At 40.4% G+C, this 18,885-nt stretch overlaps 1 protein-coding gene across 11 annotated transcripts in view; it reads left to right on the plus strand.

The window, feature by feature from the left end:
* Nucleotides 1-18,885, plus strand: part of BRSK2 (BR serine/threonine kinase 2) — a 320,754-nt gene that overhangs the window by 241,359 nt on the left and 60,510 nt on the right. For 10 of the 11 annotated variants that reach the window (XM_017812769.1, XM_017812798.1, XM_017812814.1 and 7 more), the window contains exons 6-9: nucleotides 6,270-6,303; nucleotides 7,188-7,256; nucleotides 10,179-10,325; nucleotides 17,702-17,733. In XM_017812769.1, coding sequence (XP_017668258.1) covers nucleotides 6,270-6,303; nucleotides 7,188-7,256; nucleotides 10,179-10,325; nucleotides 17,702-17,733 — 282 coding nt within the window. Of the gene's footprint in view, nucleotides 1-3,361; nucleotides 3,419-3,819; nucleotides 3,840-6,269; nucleotides 6,304-7,187; nucleotides 7,257-10,178; nucleotides 10,326-17,701; nucleotides 17,734-18,885 lie in introns of those variants that run through there. The other variant, XM_017812840.1, reaches the window with a different exon arrangement.

The following is an 18,885-nucleotide window of genomic DNA, read 5'->3' on the forward strand; positions in this document are numbered from 1 at the left end:
GTGTGTTAAAAGAGATTTAAGTCTTCAAAATCAATCCCTGAAAATGTAATATGTGCTTTTCTTCAGCTGGCAGTATAACATTAACTTAACCAGTGCATATTAGGATATGCCCATTAATTACAAGTTTGTATAGGTTTTTTCCAACAAGTCTTTGCCTCATTTGATGATTGGATGGTATGTTTTTTATGAGTAAACAGCTGTCTAATGTTTGGGTTTTCCTCATCATTCATTTATGGATCCATGAATAACTTCTGCTCACTGTATTCAAGCCTTGCTACGAATGCTAGGTAGGATTTCATCACAGTGTCTTCGGTTTGCAAATATTAATTGTACTGTTTTCATATTAGGTTTGCCACATAGATCTGGTTATCTCTATTTATATGAGGGCACATGATTCTTCAAAATGAAACTCAGGTCGTCAACCAGTTTTGAGTGTACACTTGGATACTCTGGGGCCCAGTATCTCAGAATACTTGGTGCTTGATAACAGTCCTTTACTTGGAGATCAGAGCACCTACTGACTGCAGCTGCTGCTCCACGTGCTTATAAATACTCTAAATCAAACTTCAGATGTGTAGCACTGTGATTCTGAAAAGTGGGGAACCAGCAACTCATAATTACCTGTGAACATCTCAGTTTAAGGCACCTGTTCATTTTCTTTCACAGAAGGACTCTGTGGCAGGGACAGAGTTTGATTCTCCTGTATGTCAATCAGCTGCAATTCTTGCAAGCTTGTCCTTGTTCCCTCACATTTCCAGCTTTGTCCAGAAGTAAAACAGAGGCATTGGGCACAGCAAAACATCCACCTGACTTACATGCAGAGTACAGTATAACCTCTTCAACCTTTATTTCAGCAGTTCTTAACTTTTGGATACTTAACTTTGTGATCTTTATGCCCTTTTAATGCAAAGGTCTGGTTGATTTTTTAAATTACAATCTCTTAAAGGTTCCAAGTCCTAATAATTTGAACTGATGCATTAATTAATGAACTGATTTGCAGATTCCCCAAAATGTAATTGCACTTGGGGAGTAAACAGCTGTAAAAAGGCTGAGAGCTAGATGCTGAGTTTTCTAATGTAAAGCTAAATGACTGAGTTGAAGCTTTAATGGGAAAATAGCACTCAGCCTTAACTACCTTAATTACAGCCTTACCTACAGCTACTGCCTTCACCGCAGCCTTAACTACCCCCTGCTACTGGAACTGTTTTGTCAGTCTCTCTGTCTTTCTCTTCTGTGGAATCTATGGCTGTCAGTTTCTCTACTTGGAATGCCAGTGTCCTACTCCTGAATTCCCTTTATCTATATTGCTATTCCTCTGGTGTTCCTCTTCATCTCAACCCTTTGCTACTCAGCATGGGGGAAGGCACAGGCAGCCTTTTGCTCTAGTGGTAAATTCTGCCTCTGAAAGCCAGCTTGGAGATGATGATTAACAGGGGGAAAGAAGGAATCCAGCATTGAGCAACAGCAAAAACAGCTAGATGGGGGAGGACTTCAGTGCAACTGTACAACCTCCTGTATCAAGGTAACTTCATGCATAAGAAAAACAGAGGAAAGGAGACTTCTTCTTGTTCCTCCCTCTGCAGAAACTCTGCCTGTATCTGTGAGGCCTAAAGAATGGCACGCAAAGCTTTTCTCCTTCCCCAAATAGTACCATCTTAAGGTGTGGGATCAAAGGACTGAAGCCTGGGTCCTTTGATGGGACATCTTTGATGGGACTTAGGAACCTATCAGGCAGTGTAACACAAGATTTGTCACGCTGTGGAGTAGGATCACACAGCTTTTCCCTGTCCTTCTTGATCAGTCAACTGCTTCTCTGGCAAAGCAGTTACTGTGTATTCCCAGATAAACCTTAATGTGCACAGTTGATTTGTGTGGGCACAGTAGATTTTTGTGTGCACAGTGCAGGGCTCTCTTACTTACATAATGAGACCTGTAAGTCATGGGCACATCACATCTGCACTGAAGATATGGCCCTGGTTGTCTCAGATCTACTGTAGCTGCACAATATCTTGATGTGCACAGATCAAGAACTACTTTTCTAGTTTCTCAGATAAAATTCAGGATAGATACATCAACAATATATACATCTGTTTCTGAATGCCTGACTTAACTGGCCAGAGCTGTCCTGGATTTCACCGTTGCACTCTGGTTTAAATCCCATGTAAATGCTTTGTTAAGGTCCCCCAAGATTCTTAAGATTACTGTGTCCTGGAGTCACAGCTGTGAATGACCATTTAGAGAGCCCTTCCTGCCCCAGGCCGACTAGCCTTGGAAAATCCACATCACCCTGGTAATAAACACTGCCAACATCGCTGCTTTTTTTTGCAGCAGTACCCGCAGGCAGCAACTGTTTCTTGATCTTGCTGAGCAATATACTTATTTGCTATCGAGGGCAGATTGTGGCTTTTGCTGCACAGAGATGTAGCAGAATGATGAGGAGGTGGCCTAGGGGAAGAGGTAGGGAATGTTGCTCTTGACACATCTATATTGAATAATTAGTAATAAGAGCCAAAGAAATATTCATGACTCTGTAGAAAGATAAATAGTTTTTTGATTAAATTTGAGTTTTGTCTTTACAGCAGTTGAAGTTCTCTGTGATTGGTAGCATGGAAATTAGTTTTTTATGGATTCTGGCTGACTGGAGGAACCCTTTTAAAGCTGTTAGCCAAGATAATGCTCAGATATCTAGCTGGTGTGTGCTGGTGAGAATTCAGAATGGTGATGCCAGAAACCTGTGCTCTCTGGGCAGTTGCAGTGCAGTTGTTGAATGATCGAATCAATCCAACTTCTTCAAAGGATTTATTGTAACATTTTCTCCACCCAGTCCCCTAATTTTTGCAGAATTTTAGTGGTGTCTTTTAAGATACATGGCAGATTCCACTGCACTTAAGCAGACCTCAGGAAGGTGAATGCTTCAAGGGCATTTTCCTAGTGGGACACATAAATATATATGTACGCATCTTTCACAACATTTACATTCTTCTTTTCAAGGGTGTTTGCCACGCCCCGAGGGTGAAAGGGATAGGGATGCGGCACCACACAAAAGGGTTCGGACTCGGTTGAAGGTCAAGGGTGCAATGCCACTTTATTAGGGGAAAACAGGGACTTATATAGGGTATGGGTAAGGGGAGATTCCATAACTGGGGCGGAGCATGGGATTGACAACTCAGGGCAGAATGGGATTGGGGAACAGGAGAAAGATGGGTGGAACTTTGGAGTGTCCAGGGGAAAGGACCAATGGGAGCTCACTCTGCAGCATCCATCAGCCAATCAGTGAGAGATGAGTGGGAAAACCAGGGGAGAACAAGGGAGTAAACAACTTTTGGCGGGAAATAACTGAGGGCAAGTCTGAACAAGCCCTGAACAATACAAACCATAAGGAATAACATGGGGATACATTAAACTTGGTATAAAACTGGTAATAAACTGGAGAATAACAAGTCAGTCCATGGAATAATAGTCTTTTCCGGCCCCATAAACATCTCTCCAGACCTTAAATCGTTCCCAGTCAGATTTGTGCTCCTCCTCAGGTGTTAGCATGGGTGGTTGCATTGCTCAGCACTCACAATTAAGAGTTCTGAAATTTTTGTCAGAGTCATAATATACAAATAAAACTAGGAACACTCTGCACATTGAGATGCTGACTCTTCCAGTGCACCCCAGTGCCATGGCCATCCAAAAAGTATTGTGCTGAAGGGTGTTGCTGAACTGTACAGGATACCATGCAGGTTTTGAGAGGTCTGGCTTAAGCCTCTAGCTCAGCCGTAGGCATCCCCGTAGTAACCATTTAATGTACTGTGTGTCTTCATGATTCACAAGGAAATGCAGCCATACCTGAGGTAAGCCAAAATGCATGCAAGAGGAACTCAGCCATGCTAAGTGACAGGAGCTGAACAGTTACCAAAATTGTGTCTTCACTCCTTTTACCCCCCCCCCCATATATTTTCCGATAAAACTAATGTGACTAAGTTATACAGAATGCTAGAACAGGCCTTTCTGTTCTGAGGTGACTAACCTGAGCAAATATCATTGATCTGTGTAAGTCCTGACCTCTTTTTGCTACCATGTTGTTTTTTCCAAATAATTGTTGCGTTACTATGGTCCCTACAGTTCCCTCCTTCACTGTTCAGTCTAAGCAGTCCAGGACTACTGACAGTTGGCTGTACTTGTCCAGACCTGGGCTGCAGTCCCAGTTCTGGTGCTGCTCCTTCTGATTTGTGTGTGCCTTAAGGATGGCCCATACACTATACACCACCTTTATGATACAGGAAAAAGATAATATCACTAGTCAAGCATTCTCACAAGAATAATTTGTCTTCTAAAAGCTTGCAAAATCATGCATTAGTCCCGTGATGTGCCTGCGGTGAAGACTTTGGGGTATTGAAAAGAACAGGTATAGTGCAGCTATCAGTTTGCTATAAAGAAGCAAACTCACAGGAAACAATGTATTTTGGGGGTTTGGGAAATGTACATAATATTAAGCAATTCAGAGTCTCACTCTGGCCTCACTTTCTCTCTAGCAGTGACCAACAATATGCTGCAAACCTCCCAAATCAGCCCCTGCTTAGTCAAGAAGCAACGATTTTATTATCATTACTGACTGCTTTATCTTTATTTCATTATTGTTGCCACCACACTCTTTGTTACTATGGAAGTTTTTGCCTCAAACAGCTAAAGCCTCACACAAATCTCAGTGAATTCATAGAAACTCTTGAGAGGTGTGAAAGCATTGCTCTTGCTTTAGTCAGAAGAGTAGACTCAATGTCAGGTTCTGGTCACCTTTTTCAAACTGTGGCCAGCTGCAGCTTTTAAAAATGTTAAGTAACCTTGTCCACATGGTTGTCTGTGACAGAATTACCAAGATTACCAAGACAGCCCGGGTAGTCTGTCCTACCCACTAGATACAAGTCCATTCTTTCTGGTCTCACAATGACCAACTCTAGCCAGCTCTCTGAGGGAAAGCTCCAGTTTTCATTGTCTATTTTGACTCTCAAACCAAGGTTTTTAAAATGTAGTCTAAACTAAGACACTACTGAGCAGACAGGCCTGGTTAGAATACCTGTGAATGCCCCACCTCTTAAATGGGGGCCTGGGGGCTGGGGAAAGAGGGGTGTATTAAATATAGTATTAAACTTCTGAATTCCATCTTTCCTAAAGTTTGTGAGGGATCAACTGCTTTTCTCTCTCCTCACATGAACTTTGCTGTCAAGGTAGCTGCAGTCCCAAGTGTATCCTGAGTTTATTGTCATGCTCTGCCAAAAGCTGTGATACCAAATCAGGGCATTCCATGCCCATGGGATGATATTTTGCCAAAGGTTAAGTGTAGTGTGTATGGAAATTCAATTAATGGGCTGTCTCACTGGGCATTAATACAGCATCTTAGCACAAAACTAACCTCGCTGTGCTTCTGTTTTTCTCATTACTTTGTGAGACAGGTATTGCCCAGCCATGATTGCATTTGTCACAAGAAACACATGCACAAATGAAGACAGGCTCAGGGGCTGCTGGGAGGTGTCAGTATAAACAATAGCATGATTTGCACACAGGTTTCAGACAGTTTGCATCCCTTTTACTTGTCAAGTTACTTTAATGAAGGCTATAAAATAAATAGCCATGGCTATAATCTTCAAGAATTAAAATTATTACCTGGCAAGTTGAAGTAATTAACTCTTCTCAGCCAGGAATCAAACCAGAGATATATGGCTAGAAGGATGTGAAAAGAATATATTAACTCACTAGGTAATAGTGCTACTGTCCATCCTTTTTAGTTCTCTAAAAGACAAAAAAAAAAAACAACGTTGAAATCATATACTGGCAGCTTTTGTGACCACTGAAGTAACTGAGAGTCATTTTAGAAGAAGAGGTACCAGACATGGTTTAGAAATGCATCTGTTTGGTCTGAAAATACTGTTCTGTCTTTTTTGCTATTAAAGACTGTGCAGCATGAGCCTTCCTTCTAATTAGATACAAGGCCAAGTTAAAGAGTGGGATTAGAGGGCTGGAATTCTGTATAGTTACAGAATATGCCTGGTCTTCTCATCATTCCTCACTGAAAAGAAATTCATAGTAGGGCCACAGAATTGTAAATTATGCTAGTTCTTGACCAATTTCTGAGTTTGTTAGAAATGTGTTCTTGTTGAGGTAAGGAAAACATGCTTGTTTGCATACTTGTATTCTGTACAAGCAAGCCAGTCATGATTCTGCTAAACAAAATGGAAATGCACATGACCATAAATACCATGCTCATTTGACTCTATTTTGTATTTCAGATCACCACATTATGCTTGTCCTGAAGTCATCCGGGTAAGTTGGTTAACATTAGTGTTTATAAATATATTTTTTGAAGTGTCACTCATTGCAAGTATGCAGATAGACCCTCTATACAAGAAACCTATCCAAGGCAGATGGCACGGGAAGGACACAAGGAGCGTAAGGCTCATCCCTGAATCAAGTCACATTAACTGTATGAGGGAAATAATTGTGTGTTATTCTCACAGTACCCTTTGTACTGTGTGATCAGACAGAAATGCAGGAGCCTCCTTTAATTTGATCTTTCAACCCAAGGGATGTAGTCCCGTCTGCTTTCCTGTCTCTTATGTAGCTGTCATTTCAGTAGAAGAACCGGGGTTGACTGTCAGTGATGTTGGTTTCCACTAAACAATACAAACTGTTCTTTCCCTCTGCTCTCCCTTTGTCCTCTGAAAATAAGTATCTAAGATTTCAGTGGCCAAGATTGCCCTCCTCTTAAGCTTGTCTTTAATGTAAAGTCAAGCAGGAAGCATACAGAAGAGACTGTCCAGACAATACTATGAGTTCACAAATACTGTGGCTGGTGACAAGCTCCCTGAAGAACCAGGGAAGAGAAAAACACCTTCTTGATGTCCTTAATGCACCTCTGACACTGTTAAAATGTCAGCTTTGATAATTTGTGAGTTGTCAACCATTCCTGCCCTGCTCCCTACTTCTGAGCCTTTTCCCACAGATCCCAGATATGACTGTAAACTGACGTTAACAAAAATTCAATTAGCGGGCTGTGTAATGTCCTCCTAGTCGGGAAGGCTGCCTTGGGAAACAGGTGGCTGAATTGAAATATGGGGTTTCCCAGTCTCCCCTCTCTTGTTCTTCAAGGATAATTAATTCATTTACTAGTGATCAGTCTTTTGAACCTCTGTGTCATTGCTGCACAGGGAGAAAAATATGATGGAAGGAAAGCAGACGTCTGGAGCTGCGGAGTCATTTTATTTGCGTTGCTAGTGGTGAGTCATCTTCCTTGCATTAGCCTTTAAAAAGAAAAGAAAAATTTGAAAGTGCTGCTGTATTTAAGGGCAATTCTATTGACATCACGTACAGGTGGTTTTTTATAGTTCCCCTATTTTTGTATCTCTCAGTGGCATCCTGTCCTTTTATTTCTACATCAACCCCAAAGGAAAAGCATAAGAAGTATTTCACTGCTTCTTTGAAATACTGCAGCCCTGCACAGGAGAGCATAGACAGGCATCGAAAACTTGTCTCCATAAATGCTCTTTGCTGTGTTGTGATATTGCAGCATGTTTTTTTGTCTGGAAAGGATGTACAGGGTTACAACTCCAGGATACAGAGAATGTCCAGTAAGTCATCCTTCACAGGATCAAAATATGGCTGGGTTTGCCTTCGTTTTTTCTGCTGTATATGTACATGTGTTTCAGGTATATGCATACATTAACTGCAGTGTTTTTCCAAGGGAAGGTTTGAGTGCCACAACTTTGTTTCATGCAAGCAGTGAGCTACATTTTAATTTGGTACACTTGAGAATATAAAACTGAGCCAGTAGTACAGAGTTTAAATTAGTTTCCATCTGGCTCAGTAATACTTTTAGTGTTCAAAATATGGTATCTGGTAACTTATCCTTCTTTAGAACAAAGTTTCAATTCTCAGTGCCATTTATTCTGATTTACAGTGCTGTTATAATACTCCTAAACATACAACAACTGAATGTCCAGCTGAAGGCAGATAGGCTTGGCATTTGTTACCAATTTCCATAGTCTAATGTAAGAATATATATTTTATGTTAATAAAAGCATATACCACGTGCAGATAGAATATGGCATGATATTCTGTATGAATATAGGTTTTATGTGCATGTTAAGCATTTTATATTTGTAATAGTTCAGCTGATCATCTGTAATTATAAAAGTAACAAGCCTGAAGTAAAATTCTGATAGTCTTTTACATTTATCAGTAAACCTAATTGCTTCACTTAAATGTTTTATTTTGACAAAAGCATTTGTACAGTGTAAAATCAGAGATAGATTCTGCATATTATTTTTGTTTAAAATACATTAAAATTTTAAAATAGTTTTGTTTCAAAAAACATGCCAATTCTTTTTTAATGGCCTGAATCAAAATACCTTGAAATAATCTCAGTATGATGCTTTAATTCCCCTTAACCAATCTTACTCTTTTTTTTCTTTTTAGTCATTACAATTCACTGACATTTCTGAAGTTTTAAATTTTTTATCTTGATGCTGCATGGGAAGAATTTTAACTGTCACACTAGGCAGCACCCGGTCATCTCTTACTGAGCAACTACTTTCATAACTGATAAAATAGAACTGTATAATGAGCTCTTAATATAACTTCTTGAATTTGTAAGAACAGAAGAGAGAATGTGTCAAGATGGTTAGGATTTGTAGGAGTGGGCTTTTCATTTTCAGGGAGATTCTCTGTCAAGATTTCATGTCTCTGTTGCTGCATCTTCGTCTGGTCCTACATACACACATGAGCCTGAAAAATGATTGAAATAAGTCTGTTAATGATGGAGAGCCCAGAGCTCTCCAGTTAATCATGTCAGGAAGAACCCTACAAAAAGTCTCAAGATATAATAGCAGATGGTAGTAATAAAAAAGGTGTAGTTGTTACCTTCAGGAAATGCCACAAAGCGTCCTTTCTGACTTCATCGTGGCTTAAATTGCGTTAGCCGAAGTACTGAACTATCAGAATTGATTTTCCTTTAAGTCTGGAATGGTTAGGAAAAGCGTAGGTAACTCAGGAGGTTGGTTACAGTGGAACAGGGAGGCTCTCCCTGCAAGGCCACCTGAAAGAACAAACCCTAGTAAACAGTGCCCAGTAGTGGTTGCCATCAGGTGACTTCCTGAGGCTGCTGTAAATGGAGCTGTTGGTCTCCCTAAACTGTAGACACAGGATTGCTTATACAGATGCACTACTCACTGTAGTAAGAGCAGTGCCAGAACTGACAACTTAAAGCTTCATTATTGCAGCAGCTGACAGCTTGCAGCTTCCCACAAACCATCCTGGAAATCAAGGAAGCTCAGCACCTACTAGAATTAGGCAGTGAAAGAAGGAAGTGAGAATATCTAGGAAGGTGCAGACTTGCTATAAAAGGGTATCAGCTGCAGTCAGGGGAGTTATCCTAAAGATTTCAACTTCTCTTTTTCCTTTTTGTCCTTGCAGCAAGGATAGGTGTTTTACTGCTTTTTGTGGCAAGCTGATGATCTATTCACAATGTAGTTTCAGCTAAAAAAACCTCAAGCCATTCATGTAAGTGAGCTACAGTAGGGAAGCAGTAGGAACTGATGACCTGACCACAGCATGGGAACTGGATGGAGTATATTAAACAGATAGAATATCTGCTGCTTCCAAAGGCTGCTGTTGGTTGGGGTTTCTTTCAGCTGTGTCATTTCAATGCTCCATCAGAAAGGGCATGTTCTCTGCTGAAAGTCTCTCCAAAGCTGTTCACCTCCTTTTCAATGTCTGCAATAAGTGTGTCTTAGGAAGATTAAAAATAAGGAGACGATAAACATTGCTGCTGTGAAAGTATGCCCCGGGGGAATACCAACAGATCAAAAGCTTGAGCTGAATTTAAGTGAATCCATGCATCTTTGGTGAATTTGCCTGGAAAGGCAGTTTCATATTTTGTATTTTATTTTATACTGGTAGTCATTTTCTAATTAAAGTCTAATAAAAAAACCTCTGTCCTCAGTTTTGTTCCTATGTTAGAGGAAATACAGCAGCACTAAGAAGTTACTTATTTTCAACAGATAGAAGTTTTTTTCACTTACTATAATAATTCATTATAAGCTGACTTACTCACTTCCATTCTCTCACTATGTTTATTATGGTTTTTCTCCTTTGGCCCTCTCCAATTCTCTGCCACTGACCACTCCATCACATCCCCGCAGGGTGCCCTGCCTTTCGATGATGACAACTTGCGGCAACTGCTGGAGAAGGTGAAACGTGGGGTGTTCCACATGCCACATTTTATCCCGCCTGACTGTCAGAACCTTTTGCGGGGGATGATTGAAGTGGATGCCTCGAAACGTCTCACGGTAAGAAAGTATTTGGTGCTGATGGTATGAGCAAGGTTTCATTTCTCATCTTGTTGCAGTTATGGTTGAACAGCTAAGATAACTTGTTGATTTACTGCCATTCCTGTGAGTTTCCTTCTGATCAAAAGAGTGAGTAGAGTTGTCGGAGTCTTTAGGAAGAAGTTAGTTACCTTCTCTTTTGAGTCACGAGGACAGATTGCCTTTGTGTTTTTTCTCTAGCCTCATAATTCCCTTCCATATGTAGCACTGGGCATTTAGAAGAAATCCCTCACAACATCATCACAGAGCTACTGACACCTTAGCAGATTTTGGAGTCCTCCTGAGTTGTCTGGTTCTTCTGGCTGATACAGCAGTTTGTTGGGAGTGTGAGAGACCTGTTTGACGGTCACAGCTGTTAGAACTGTTACTTGAAGCTTTGCTAGTAAACAGTATGATTTTCTTACATTTCTGACAGAAGTATTGGCTTCTCACCTCATGCTGTGCAAGCTTCATTGTATTCTATCCTGCATTTGCTCTGCACTGTCCTCTAGCAGCCTTCAGAGCAAGTGTCTGCCTGTCTGCTCTTTCATCTTGTGCCTTGTGGTCCTGAGCACTCTTAGGCCCACAGTGTTGAGCTCCTGGCATTCAGCACTGAGTTTGCATTTAGGATGCATCCCATCACTACAACAGAGGCCTTGAAAGGGCGAGGACTGTGTAGTGATTGTATCCTTCAGTAACACTGTGTTAATGTTTTAGGGAATTTTAAAAATTAGCAATTAAAATAATTTTGGAAACTAAGATTGCCTGCTTGTCAGTGGAGGCGTCTGCCTTTATGGGTACATTGCCCTTGTAAATCCTATTGTCAGGCCGTGGTGATGATTTTATACAGATTTACTAAGCTCACAGATTCTGAGTGGGAGTATGTATAAAGAAATGTAAATTTAAAACTCCTCCTGGTTCTTCAGTCTGCTAAAATATTTATAAATAAACTCTCAGATCACAGGTTGGCCTCTGCTGAGATTGCTAACAACAGCATCAATCTGTGCCAGCTGTGATGGAGCTTTTGGGATGCAGACACCTGTCTGCTAAGAAGTGAACTGAAACTCCCTTCACAACTCTCTGTACAGTATTGCCTGACAGCTGGGCTTTTCTTTCATTCATTATGAAACCAGGTCATGCTGTATTTGGTGACACAGGTGAAAAGTTCTTCATGTTGTTACTAGTATCCCTACTTTTGCAAACCCAGTAGCCATCACATTTGCAGTATATTAATAGTACTGATTGAAAAAAAAAATCTTAAGCATAGAAAAATTTTAAGCATAAAACAGATTTTTAAAGAAAGAAATTACTTTTTCCCAAGTACTTTATGGAAAGAACACTGCAGAAGTTAGGGCTATACCCTGAGACATGAGACAGCTGTTCTTCATGGCTGAGAATGTCACCATGTCCCTCTCGAGCTTAGCTTCCTTTCCATGTTGTAAACGTATCAGTTTTTCTGCTGTTTTGTCATTGTTGGTTTTTTTTCAAAGATCTTAGTGCTGATGAACTAAGTCTGCTAGGAAGGAGATCATCAAATGTTAGATCCCTTTTCAGATTGTTCTGAGTTTTTCCATAGATCAGAGACAGACTCTAAATGTTTTAAATCGTGCAATACATCAGAGAATGTACACACATAGGAGAGAAAGCAGTTAAGGTGAACCGAGGTCCCAGAGTGACACCCGTTCCCCCTCCTTTTCTTGATGAAAATTAACCTCTTACTTCCTTGGGGAGGAAAAAACGCCAGATCTGATCGTTATTGGAAAGCTCTAACCAGTGAATTATGAATAAGAATTTGAAATAATACATATTCAAGAGCCAAGACCTGGGAGGAAAAAAGGTTAGCTCTTTGTTATTAGCTGCAGTCTTATTTTCATTATGTGAGGGTCTCTCAGTTTGCTGTCCCTGCTGCTGTCACACCTCTGTGCTGTTATTGAGCTGCTTGCTTCGATTGCCAGGCAGAAGGGAGCTCTTTGTTTCCTGCACAGGAGCTGAGAATGTAGAGTTCATTCTGAGGAGAGATCTGAACTATATTTTAGCTGTGTCCTGTGAAAAAGGGTATTAATATGGGTTTATTTGGAAGCCTCTATTCCTGGAAAATATATTTCTTGAAATAAGTTGATATTTATACAAAGATGTGAGCAAAATTGCAGCTTGGGTGGAATAAGTACAGATGTAGCTGTTACCATTACTGATCGTTTGCTCAATATCTCACTGGTGAATTCAGCAGAAAATACAGTGAAATGTAAGGTCACCAGAATTTTTGTCTTTCATTTTTCACTTCCCCTCTCTGCTTTGTTCCTTTTTTTTAATTTGTATCTCTTTTCCTTTTCATCCAACTACATTTCCCTCCCTGCAGTAATTGCCATTTCACAGCACACCCACACCTTCCCCAGTCCATCTGTTAAAATGATCAACAAAAACAGAACCAGGATTCACGTTTAACTGTCATCATTTGGTTCAGTGTTAAAGCTTGAGAAGATTAATGGAGGGGAGGGTACTCAGAACTATTGTTGCTGGCCCTTTCCAGCCTTAAGAAATAGGCATTACCTTTCTTTGTATATGATTCATTTATGGAAAGAAGACTTTGCTATGTCTTAGTGGAATATTGTTCACACTCACCATGTATTACATAGCTTCAAATATGGTTAGTGGAACGTCCTTGACCACTCTCGTTTACTGGACCTGTTTTACTGAACATGCTTTAAAATAAGAGAATCCATGTTTTTCTTTCATTAAGCTGCAAAAGTTGATCCTAGCTGCTGGTCATATTTCTGACCACCCATATTCATGAAAGATGAAATCAAAGAGTGAATACTAAGGTGATCAGCATTTGAGCAAGCCTGTCTGAAAAGCATGGCCTAAAAGGGCTTCAGCTAGCCTACACAGATGATGTCTAAGAAAGGTTGTACCGCTCATCTGCATATTCCTGAGGGGTAATTACTAGGCAGAGAAGGATTATTTAAACTAAAGAAGATACTGGTACAAAACCAAATGTATGTCAAATGGCCTTACAGAAAAGTAGGCTAGAAACTAGAAGCAGCATTTTAGCCGTATCAGCGGGGTTCTGGGACAGCTTTCTAGTAGGAATAGTGTCAGGAAGGAAAAGTGAACTAGTAATAAAGTTTGAGAAGGCTTGTGGAAGGTGTGCTCTGGGTGCCTGAAGTACTGCAGGATGAGCTTTCTTTTAGTTATGTGCACTTCAGAAAGCAAATGGTTTTTTCCTTGGAGATTTCAAATGATTCAGGGTCTCTGCAGCAGAGAGTTACAGCTCCTGTAGTGGAAACCATTTGCATTCTCAACCAGTATTTTCTTCTACAGAAACACAAAAGCAAAGGGCAGAGAGTAAGGAGCTTTTGGTCCACTTTCCTTTTAAAGATGGATGAGCATTATCAAAACTTTGTCTCTAGGGCAAGGTGGATCAGAGCAGATACTGAAGAATTGGCAAAGCTGTTATTGTTCTAGTGTTGACATTTTATACTAGAGTAGAATGACTTGTCTTCCATATTGGGTGTCCACATAGTCTGAAATACCTGTCCCTGAATATTACCCAACTTAAATTACACATGTTTTCAGAATCTCCTCTCTGTTCTCTACTTTTGTTTTTTGTTGGGTCTAATATGTGTTAATGATGGACTACAACATCTAAAGAATGTTACAAAAAAGAACAAGGGACAACTCACCTGATTTCTTCTTCATTTTTCTAGAAGGTCTTATGGTAAGGTGCCTATCACATCATTTAAATTATCTCACTTCACAAGCTGTAGAATGGAGGTTATTGCCTAGTTGATGTATTTAGGCTGTAAGGTTTTGGCTGACAAGGGTCTATTCATGCAGTGTGCAGGTAGGATAGTGATTCTTGCCCTTGTCAAGGTCCCTAGAGGCTGCTATAGTACAGCTGCTGCTGCTGACACAGATAATGGTTTTGCCAGTGCTGTTTGCAGCGCCAGCTTGAATCCTGTGGTCAGGAAAAGCCTCTATCTTAGCATTACACAGTCAGTTTAAAATTCAAACTACAGGATCTTCTGAATGAAGAAGATTCATTTGAGGTGTGGGTTGATTTGGGGCACAGATGGGTTTGAGATTGTTCCCTTTCTGGACAGGGAATTTTGAAATTTGACATGAGTTCAAGTCCAGAAGGCCTCATTTATATCTGCAGACTTTTGAGAAAGTTTTTCTTCAGGTCAGAACTTTTTAGCTTGGCAACCACTCTGCTGAGATCAGTGCCGAGGATGTAGACAGTGCGGTCTTGTTTTCCATCTGCCTGTCTGTCTCCATCTGTTGTTCCCTGCCTTAGAATTCAGACGTAAGCTCCTTGTGGGAGGAGACCTCTTTTTCTGATGAGCTTGTAGAGCTCTGTATCACAGTGGGTCTTTCACCTGTGAGTGGGGCTCTTCAGTGTACAAGTTTAATGTATATTGGAAGTATTTTTATGTAAAACCATGATAAAGGAATTCTCCCTCTCCTTCCATTACAGCATTTTAGCTTGCAGCAATCTCTCCTCTGACTGTGCATGTGCAGTGGATCTAAGCGTGTTTTGTTGTTTCAGAGATGACATCATGAGACAATTGCCTGCAGTGACTAGGAGATATTAGGAAGCAGCGTTTTAACAACTTCCATAAAATGGCATTAAACTTGGCAAACTCATGGGCAAACAGCAAGAAGAACCCTCTGGGAAGGGTTATTAAATGCCTTCGTCACTTAAATGCATTTAAACATTGTGTTTAAATGAAGGCAGGAGGAGTGAGATTAGCTCCCACTGTGTATCTCCCTCCCCTGCACTGCATAGTAAAAAGCATACAGACTTCTCCTTGTCAAAACCAATCGCCCTCCCATAACCCTCCTGTCACTTTAATGCAGAGGAAAAGCAACAAAGCATTAATTAATTACCTTTAAAACAGTAGTGAAAATGTTGGCAGCAGCAAGCACACTTGTAATAACATTTCAATGCAATTACGTTTTAATCAGCATAGAAAATGGATTTGTAGAATAGTTTTCATATCTGGGATATCCCAGCATACTTCACAGCAATGGTTTTGATGTGGATTGAATGGCAGATATGTAGGTAAACAGCAGCCATGAGAGCTGTCATAGACCTTCAAATGTATATCAAGGTACTACAGGGCTTCTCTTTCAGAAAAATGGCTATGGGTTCGTTAGCTTGAAGGAGGTTGATCAACAGGGATGAGCAGAAGGGATTTCTCTGACATCTTCTCTGAAGGAGCCCAGAGGTTCTGTGACTGAGACATGAACTGGTGACCCTCTTTTATTCCCCCTCTCTGACTCAGAAAGTGAAGTGCTGTTGTCTGCTTTGGCATGTCATTTCCACATATCACAGGCACACAAGAACACCGTGACCCATGGAGACAGAAAATGCAGCAGGAGAAGCAAGCATGAAAGAGGCTTGGACATCATGTAGCTGTATCATCTGCATGTTGTCTGAAATCATTAATGTCTCTAACCCTCTATGTGGTGTATAGGAAATAACAAGTAGATATGCATCTCTTAGGCTGGTTTACCAAGCACAGGAGGTACAGTACACTCCTTAGCAGATCCTCACAGAACTATAGACCTGATAAGTGACAATGCTAAAATTCTGTCCCATGGAAGCTGTACAAAATAGGCTCTTCTTATGTTCTGTGGTTGTACCTCAGCTTCCAAAGAACCGTAAGTAAGAGGGCTGTGTCTCCAGGCTTTTAGGGTAACTCTCATGATGCATAGCTTTATCTTGACAGGAGATGGCAGTGTGTCAGGAATACTCCACCTTGGTCATAATAGTGCAGGGATGAAAGGACTACCTAATGCAAGGGGAATTGTGATGAAGAGAATTAATGTGACAGAACTGAGGCCGCAGCTGGAAACCGTGCAGGTCTGCCCAGGCTCGTGGATGTGTGTGCTGGGGGAAATTGGTGCTCTCAGCACCTGGGCTGGTTAGAAGACAGCTAGATATGCAAGTGCCAACTGCACCTCTGACTGCAGTGCTGATACAGTCTGGGTTTTAAAGAAGGCTGTTTGTCTCATACTCTCCCTCCAACCTCCTGTCATGCTTTCCTAAGCTGCATTCTCCTGTTGCTTTGCTTTTAGGAAAAAGCCCTGTCTCACTTAGAAAAAATTATCTCATATAGAGCCAAACTCACATCTTCCTGGTTTCTCAGATGTGGAACAGTTGTTCCATAGCACCAGGGCTCTGATTCCTTGCTGTCTGTGGCAGTCATCTACTTTGTATCTCTGAGATTTTGTTGTTTATCTGTTCCTCTTTTATTTTTTTCCCTCCGATTCTCATTATTCTCAAAGTGGAATGTAATAAGAGCGGGACAGCTCTCTCCATTCTTCCTGACCATTTTAATGGGTCTGTGATTTCATCTGATAGCTGTTAGCACTTGAGTTTCTCTCCTGCCTTTCACCTGCATGTTGCACAAATGCAAGCCTGTGTGCAGTGAATGTGCATATTGTTCTGCGCATACAAAGGTGCTTCATAGTGATGAATATGAAAAATATTGTCCACATAAATAATGCCTGGACATCTATGAAAAGTTCTTTTCTGCTGTGATTATGATTAAAACACAACATATTAGGAATGTTCTACTGTAAGTATGTCGTATGAACCTCCCGTTCTCTCTACTGTTCAGGGTTTCTCTTGGAAAAAGCATGTTGCTTTCTTTTCCCCACACTCGTGGGAAAACATCGTCATCGTGTAATGTTTGCTGGGGTCTGCCTTCCATAGGTGGACAAGGCCACCATTCAACTTTGATCAGTCCTTCATTTCATGGTAAAATACTCATATGCGAAAGAGGAAAGAGAAAAGTAAAATAAATTTGCAGACTGGTGTTCAGGTATGGGATCAATAAATGACACGGAGCCTTAGTCTGCTTGGTCGTAAGGTTTTAATGATAAATGGAAAGCCAATCAAGAGTGGGTCCTGGCAAAAGTTCTCCTCACACGTGCACAAATTATTTTGTTTATTTACATTATCTGTTTGAACCTTTTTTCTTCTTTCTATCTCTCTTTTTCTCCAAAACGAAACTAGAAATGAACTTTAAGTATAAAAAATTAACTCTTATGCACATTCAGAATGGAGCAGTTTGTTAGCTTTGGTTAAGTAATAGAGGGAAGGGAAAAACTTAAATTGCCAAAACACTTGCCTGTGAAGCCTCATAATTAGCATTTTCCTGGGATTTGCTCCCGACTGACCCATTATGTTTGGAATTATAGTCTCATTTTCAGTGGGATGGGTGAGGATGAGCAGCTCTGGTATGCACAGATTCATCTCTGAAATGTTGAACTTACTTGAATAAGGATGTCTTGTGGAGTTACCTTTTCTGTTTTACAGCACTAATTCCTTGTTTTCTTTTCCTTTACAGTTAGAACATATTCAGAAACACATATGGTATATGTAAGTAATATTTTTTCAATTCATTTTTGTATGCATTCATTATTGGTTCTGATATTCAAATGATTTCTGAAGAGTGAGACTGGAGTCTGGAAGCAGGTTTCACCTGGGTGGGAAAAGGGGCAGAGCATAGAAAGACTTTTAATTTTTTTTTACCCTTTGCTACTCATATAATTTCTTCTATATATACCAACCCAGGAACTTTTTTTGTACAGTGGCTAACAACTGTTTGAAATAGCACAGCAACTTGCTGTGTTAAAGAGGTACCTGCAGGTGATCAGCAAAAAAAACCCCACAACTGGCAGCCATATTTAGTTTGCTATCCAAGTGCTGCAGACAATCCCTTGTAATACCTTCTTGACAAGAAAGCTTTCATTTGTTCTTTCTTGGCATCTTGGCTTTTCTCTGAAGTAGAAACAAAAATGATGATATTGATAAGTAAGCACCTGTGAGCAAGAGCTTTCCTGTCTCATAATCCCTGCTCCTTCTTCATAGCAAGCTAAGAGGCTGCTTCTGACCTTGTAACCTGTTGATGCGAGAATAGTTCTGTGACTTGATTAAAAGCAGCAGTCCTGACAGTGAAACAGGAGGTCTGGGAGAAAAGTACATGCCTGTCTAGTGGTTTGGGTATAAGGAAGATTGATGGCTTTTAAAAGTGACCTTGCACTCTGTGTAGCTTTAATAGTATTTCAAGAAACCTAAGTAAATAACTTTTTTATACTGATGATAACCTAATCAAACTAAAGAGACTACTTCACATATTAAACAAGGAAATGATGCTTTGATACATGTTTCTCAGGGTCAGCATTTCCCAAGTGGGTGGTAAGGGAAGTCCTACCTTCATAATCCTATCATTGCTCTTGAGAAATACTCAAGGATTATATGAACTGATACATAAGCCTGTCACTAGTAAGAAAAAAAAAACAACCACTTTTTTTTGTATTTGTTTTCTCTAATTCTATCTTATGGAAAATGTTCACCTCTGGATTTATTTTTAATAGAACCTGAGGGCCTTCAGTGGTTTGTTGAATAGCTAAGAAAACATTTGAACTAAGAAAAAACTTAGTTTGCCTGTAATGGTGGCAGCACTCTGCCCATGGCTTTTTCGTGCTCTCTCCAATAACCAGACATGGCACCTTTTTAAACCAAAGAAGG

Source organism: Lepidothrix coronata, unplaced genomic scaffold (assembly GCF_001604755.1).
Source record: "Lepidothrix coronata isolate B3197 unplaced genomic scaffold, Lepidothrix_coronata-1.0 Scaffold1, whole genome shotgun sequence".
In the NCBI taxonomy this organism is placed as follows: domain Eukaryota; kingdom Metazoa; phylum Chordata; class Aves; order Passeriformes; family Pipridae; genus Lepidothrix; species Lepidothrix coronata.